Raw genomic sequence first — 6,004 nt, 5'->3', positions numbered from 1 at the left:
CGCCTCCCCCAAGGCCCTGCAGACCCCGCCTTCAGCCCGGCCGGGCAGCCTCTGCAACAAACAGCACCGCCCGAGGTCTCCTGCCGCCGGCCCGGCAAGCCCGTGTCCACCTCTGTCCCTGCATTTTGAGCCCCTGCCTGCAGCCGGGGAGCTGCGGGCATCTCTTCCTTTGACTTCTAGTCCAATAGGGGGTGGAGGGTTGGGGCTGGGGAGCGGGTCCTTCCCTCCATCGGTCCATCCTCTCTCCCTCCAGCCTGGACTCAAAGACCCTTCTTGTCCCTCCAGAACATGCCGGGGTGACTCCCTCCCAGACCTTCCCGGCGGCCCTCCTCGCCCTGCCCGGTGACACTATGCAACCCCCGCGTGACCTGCGCGGCCTTTTTTTTTTCTGTGCGCCAGCAACATCCTCAGCTGCTCCAAGCAGCAGCTGCCCAACGTGCCCCACGCCCTGCCCAGCTACACGGCCCAGCTGGACCTCAGCCACAACAACCTGAGCCGCCTGCGGGCCGAGTGGACCCCCACGCGCCTTCCCCACCTGCACTCCCTGCTGCTGAGCCACAACCACCTGCACTTCATCTCCTCCGAGGCCTTCTCCCCGGTCCCCAACCTGCGCTACCTGGACCTCTCCTCCAACCAGCTGCGGACGCTGGAGGAGTCGCTGTTCAGCGAGCTGCAGGCCTTGGAGGTGCTGCTGCTGTACAACAACCGCATCGGGGCGGTGGACCGCTCGGCCTTCGAGGACGTGTTCCAGCTGCAGAAGCTCTACCTGAGCCAGAACCTCATCTCCCGCTTCCCGCTGGAGCTGGTCCGGCTCCCCAGGCTGGCGCTGCTGGACCTCTCCGCCAACAGGCTGAAGACCCTGCCGGTGTCCGACCTGCAGAAGCTGCCCGCCTGGGTCAAGAACGGGCTGTACCTGCACAACAACCCCTTGCTCTGCACCTGCGAGCTCTACCAGCTCTTCGCCCACTGGCAGCGCCGGCAGCTGAGCCCGGTGGTGGACTTCCAGGAGGACCTGCACTGCCTGAGCGCCAAGAAGCCGCACAGCGTCTTCCACCTCAACTGCAGCGAGTACCAGGAGCGGGCCTGGGAGGCCCACCTCGGGGACGCCTTGACCATCCATTGTGACACCAAGCAGCAGGGGATGACCAAGATGTGGGTGACGCCCAGCCACGAACGGGTGCTGGACGAGGCGGCCAACGGCACCGTGACGGTGTTTGAGAACGGCAGCCTGCACTTCCGGCACGTGCAGGTCGAGGACGGCGGCGTGTACACCTGCTTCGCTGTGGGGGAGGCTTTCAACGAGACCCTGTCCGTGGAGTTGAAGGTGTACAACTTCACCTTGCACGGACACCACGACACCCTCAACACCGCCTACACCACCCTGGTGGGCTGTATCCTCAGCGTGGTCCTGGTCCTCATCTACCTGTACCTCACCCCGTGCCGCTGCTGGTGCCGGGGGGTCGAGAAGCCTGCCAGCCACCAAGGGGACAGCCTCAGCTCCTCTATGCTCAGCACCACACCCAACCACGACCCTATGGCCGGCGGGGACAAGGAGGAGGATTTTGACCGGAGGGTGGCCTTCCTGGAACCTGCTGGGCCTGGGCAGGATCAAAATGGCAAGCTCAAGCCAGGCAACACCCTGCCAGTGCCCGAGGCCACGGGCAAGGGGCAGCGGAGGATGTCTGACCCGGAGTCGGTCAGCTCGGTCTTCTCTGACACGCCCATTGTGGTGTGAGCAGGATGGGGTGGTGGGGAGGTTCTGCCCCAGGAGAGGTAACGCGCCCCTGAAGGATTGGAGGGGATGGAAGAGGGGGCTGGCTGCCCAAGGGCGTGGGTTCCCCCTGACCTCGAGAGAATTGGTCATGGGTACAGCAGAAGCCAAGGCCCCCACCAGGGTGTGGCCGCCATGGTTTTCAGATATGGATCTATCAGTCCTCAGGCCAATGCTGCACCCCTCCCCAGAGCCCAGGCCTTCGGCCTTCGGCAAGGCAGTGAAGGAGGAGGGGCGTGTCCGAGCTGGGTGGGAGCGAGGAAGGGGTGGGGGGAAGAGCCGATTCCCTAACTCGTTTGAGGTCATCCCTGGCTCCTTAAGAGAAACTCATCTGGGGGGAATCTTTTTCTCTCTCTCTGCCCACCCACACCTGTGAGGTTGGGTGTGTTCAGGGAGCTTCCGCAGGAGCCAATGGAGACGCTGTAGTGTCGCCTCTGGCCAGGAAGTCACACTCCGAGGCCAGGGGGAAATTGGAAACCTTTGGGAGAATGAGTCAGGAAAAGGCTGAGACCTCAATCAATAGCTCTCCCCAAGCTCTGAGACTTCCCCAATGCCTTCGTTTCTCCCAAGGAGCCTGGCTTGCTGCCCGTCAGAGATGGCGGCGAGGGGAGGTGTGGTGTCTGTGCCCTGTCCTGGGACCAGTGGTGCAGAGGGGTCCTCCTGAGAGCAGAGGTGCAGCACAAAACCAGGAGCATGAGTCTGGGGGCGCGAACTCCAGGTTGGCTCATTGGGTTCCTGCACCTGCCTGTCAGGCCAGGGTGGGGGCTGCTGAAGGCAGAGCTTTCACAGCTGGATGCTTGCCGGGCACAGGGCCACGTCACACGGGATGGGGAGGTGCCACCACCTCTTAGGTGACATCCCGCTGGTCCCACCTGACTTTCTGGGATGCCGTATCCTCATGGGCTCCGGTGGGACTCTGAGGTTCCCCAGTATGCTGCTCTGCGGAGGGTAGAGTCCTGGGATCCCTGGCCCCAGCTGGGTGAGCTGGGCAGGGGATGCGGGGGGACCAGGTGTGTGTATCTTGTGTCGCCAGGGCTGCCTTGCTCCTCTCAGATCGCGCCCCTGCTGCAAGGCCACGATGGAATTCCATAGCTGATGGGTTGGAATTTGGAGGTCTTTGCCCCAGAATGGCAGTTTGGATTGTGGCTTCGAGTTCTGTGTCTCCACGAGGTTCCAGGCCGTCTCATAACGGAGATAGTGATGGAGACAGTCGGTGGCACTGAAGTTTCAGAAGGGGGGCTCTGCCACCCCCTGCGCTTTCAGAGCTCTGTGCAGTGGGGTGGGCAGGCCAGGAACCTAAGACAGGCCGGCATTCCATTCCATCCACGGCTACCGAGCGCTCTGGGACGGAGGTGGCCACTCCCTCTCTGATGGTGTAAGCCCTGGGAGAGGGCTGCTCTGGGCTCGGTCAAGGGCATGAGCAGGGCAGAGGTGAGACTGTCCCGACGTTGGTCTGTCGCACGCTGTCCCCTCTCTTTCCCCAGCTTCCCTGCCCAGTGTTCGTTCTCCAGATCTCCGACCTCTGTAGGTTCCCAGAGGTGTCGTTTGCCTGTGGGTGAGGCTGCTTGCGAGGAGGGGCTGCCCCGCTGCCTGTTTAGATTGGGGACGGGGACAGGGAGGTCAAGGCTGCTGGTCATCCTTTCTTAGTGCCCAGTTTTGTCAAGAGGTGCAGCATCTCCCTCAAGTACTTGCATGCTCGTAGGTCCGCATGCTCCTAGGTCCGCATGCACGCAGCACCCTGCCCACCATCGGGACCGCGGTCCTCCAGTCCCCACTGAGCGTCTCCGAATGGTCCGCTACGTGCACCACGCCACGCACACCATTCTCCTGCCCTGTAGGAGACCATGATCCCGCCAGGCACCCCAGATAAACTCTTGTCCTTTAAATTCTGAACTCTGAAGTGTCACCCACATCTCCACGGCACCAAGGAACCTCTCCACAAGGCCTGGAGTTAGGAGAGCCGCGGCAGAGGATCTTGGGAGAAGGGGTGATGAGGGGATGGCCAGGTCTTCAGACCATCAGAAACCTCCCATGGACGGAAGTGCACAGCTAGGTCAAGGGCGGACCCAGGGGACACTGCAGGGGACCAAGTCGCTCTTCTGCTCTTAACTGCCCCGGTAAGATGGGCCGGGAGGGCCAGGCTGTCCGATTAGGTTCTGGAACCTGTGGGGAGTTTGTTCCCGGGGCTGGAGGAACCAGGGCTCCCTGCTTGCTTCCCGGGGAGCCTGGGGGTCTCACCTCCACGCTGCAGCCACCCCTCCAGGAGCCGCCTAGGGCGCTGACAGCCCTAAGTGAGCTGAGCATCGAATGAAGCAGGCCTTCTGGGGCCTTCTAGCGAGTTCCTGAGGACGAGGAGGGCATCAGAAGTACTGCCCAAGTTGGGGAACAGGAAAAGGCCTGCGGCTGTAGTCCCCCTGCTCTGCCCTCCCTGGTTGGAGAGGCTGGGAGGTGCCTGGCCCTCCCCCCAAAGGCTGCAGGATTAGCCTCTCCCATGGTTTCCACTGATGGAGCCACGGGTCGCTGTCTCTGGGGGACCCAGGACTCAGTATATGGAAGCTCCCTAAACCCTGGGGAGGAAGCTGCCAGGTCTGGTTCTAAGAACAGGCCGAGAGGTCACCAGTCCACCCCCACCCCCATAAACCAGGCAGGGCTCCCCGGAAGCAGGGGTCCCTGGAGACAGTACGACAGGGCTCTACAGTCTGTCTGTTTGTGTGTAGCCTTTTTTTTTTTTTGGTTGTATTTATGAGGCTCCTAGGAAGGGGCCCGGAGAAGGTGCACCCCAGCTGGGGAGGGCAGCGCCGACGGGTTCATTTTTCTGTGTGTTCTTACCTCTACTTCCTCGTAGCCCTGCTGGCGAAGCAAGCTGGCTTCCCGTGTCCAGGCCCCCGTCTCCCCCTCCCCGCACCGTGTGTACCCAGGCTGGCAAACCGTGGAGCCTCTGGGCTCTGACAACTAGACAACCATCATTAAACCTGGCTTGAGTCTCTGTTTGGCGTAGCCCGTGACTGGTTCATTTCTCCTTTCAGCCTGTGGGTGGGGCTCGATGTGCCTCGGGGGGTGTGGCCTGTGTAGGGAGAGGATAGGTGAGGGCTGGGTAAGGGCGCTGGGAGCATCCACATCCAGGCATCGACACAGACCAGGGGTCAGCAGGGCCCTGTAAGGAGCCAGGGTGCGCGGGGCTTTGCAGGCCACACAGCCTCCGTGACAACTACTGGCCGAGCCGTGCAGTAGGAAGTCGCGTGAATGAACGAATGCGTGTGAAGAAAGTTCCAGACTTCCTTCATGGACATTGAAATGTGGAGTTCACGTAACTTTCACATGTCTGTTGAGTTTCTTCAACCATTTATTTACTTTTTTATCCACTTATTTATGTTAATCCTTATCCACGGATGTTTTTTCTATTGATTTTTAGAGAGAGTTGAGGGGAAGGGAGAGGGAGGGACAGAGAGAGTGAGACACATGGATTGGTTGCCTCCCTCGCTCGTCCCCACCGGGGCCAGGGATTGAGCCTACAGCTGAGGTACGTGCCCTTGACCAGAATCGAACCTGAGACCCTTCAGTCCGTGGGCCGACACTCTAATCACAGCCTAACCTGCTAGGCTTCAACGATATAAAAGTGTGAAAACTCGTATCAGCTCACAGACCCTTCCAGACCAGGCAGCGGGTGTGGCCAGCAGACCATCACTTACATAGAGTCTCAGGAGAAATGTCACAGGTGCCTTAGCAGAGAGCTCAGAGACTCCGCTGTGCAGGGGGACCTGCGGACAGAGAAGGTGGCAGATCCCTGGGGCGGAGGCCGGCCTCCCTGCAGAGCTCGGTCAGGTCTAGCACACGCCTCCGAAAGGCACGACGGGAGAACGCTTGGACTGGGTTGGAAGAACTGGCGGGCAGCTCACTGTCAGGCTGTTTGATTACTGGTGTATCTCCACGTTGTGAATGGCGGCCTCTTAGTTTGGGTCAAGGTCTGCTCGGCTACTGGGCGGGTGAATAATCCTGGACGGTTCGCGTGTTCTCACTCGGCCCTGCACAGGGCAGGGGGACGCCGTCCCCACGTCCTCGGTACAGACTGAACCCAGCAGAGAGGGGGCTGGATTCTACTGAACTCTGCCCTGCGCATCCTGTGGCCTCTCTCTCAGCACTTTTGGGAGGGGCCTGTCGTGCCGGATTCCAGAGGGGAGAGGAAATGGTGGAAGGAAAAAAGAAAGAGAATCCGAGTTGGAAAAACGACCAGCT

The 6,004-nt window shown here is 60.9% G+C and overlaps 1 protein-coding gene across 1 annotated transcript in view; it reads left to right on the top strand.

Moving 5' to 3' along the window:
- Positions 1 to 4,761, top strand: part of AMIGO1 (adhesion molecule with Ig-like domain 1) — an 11,678-nt gene extending 6,917 nt beyond the window's left edge. Inside the window, exon 3 of the mRNA XM_006763124.2 lies at positions 390 to 4,761. Coding sequence (XP_006763187.2) covers positions 390 to 1,735 — 1,346 coding nt within the window. The 3' untranslated portion in view covers positions 1,736 to 4,761. The remainder of the gene's footprint in view (positions 1 to 389) is intronic.
- Positions 4,762 to 6,004: the final 1,243 nt, after the last annotated feature.

Source organism: Myotis davidii, unplaced genomic scaffold, assembly GCF_000327345.1.
Source record: "Myotis davidii unplaced genomic scaffold, ASM32734v1 scaffold217, whole genome shotgun sequence".
In the NCBI taxonomy this organism is placed as follows: domain Eukaryota; kingdom Metazoa; phylum Chordata; class Mammalia; order Chiroptera; family Vespertilionidae; genus Myotis; species Myotis davidii.
This window is presented reverse-complemented; position numbering and strand designations above follow the sequence as displayed.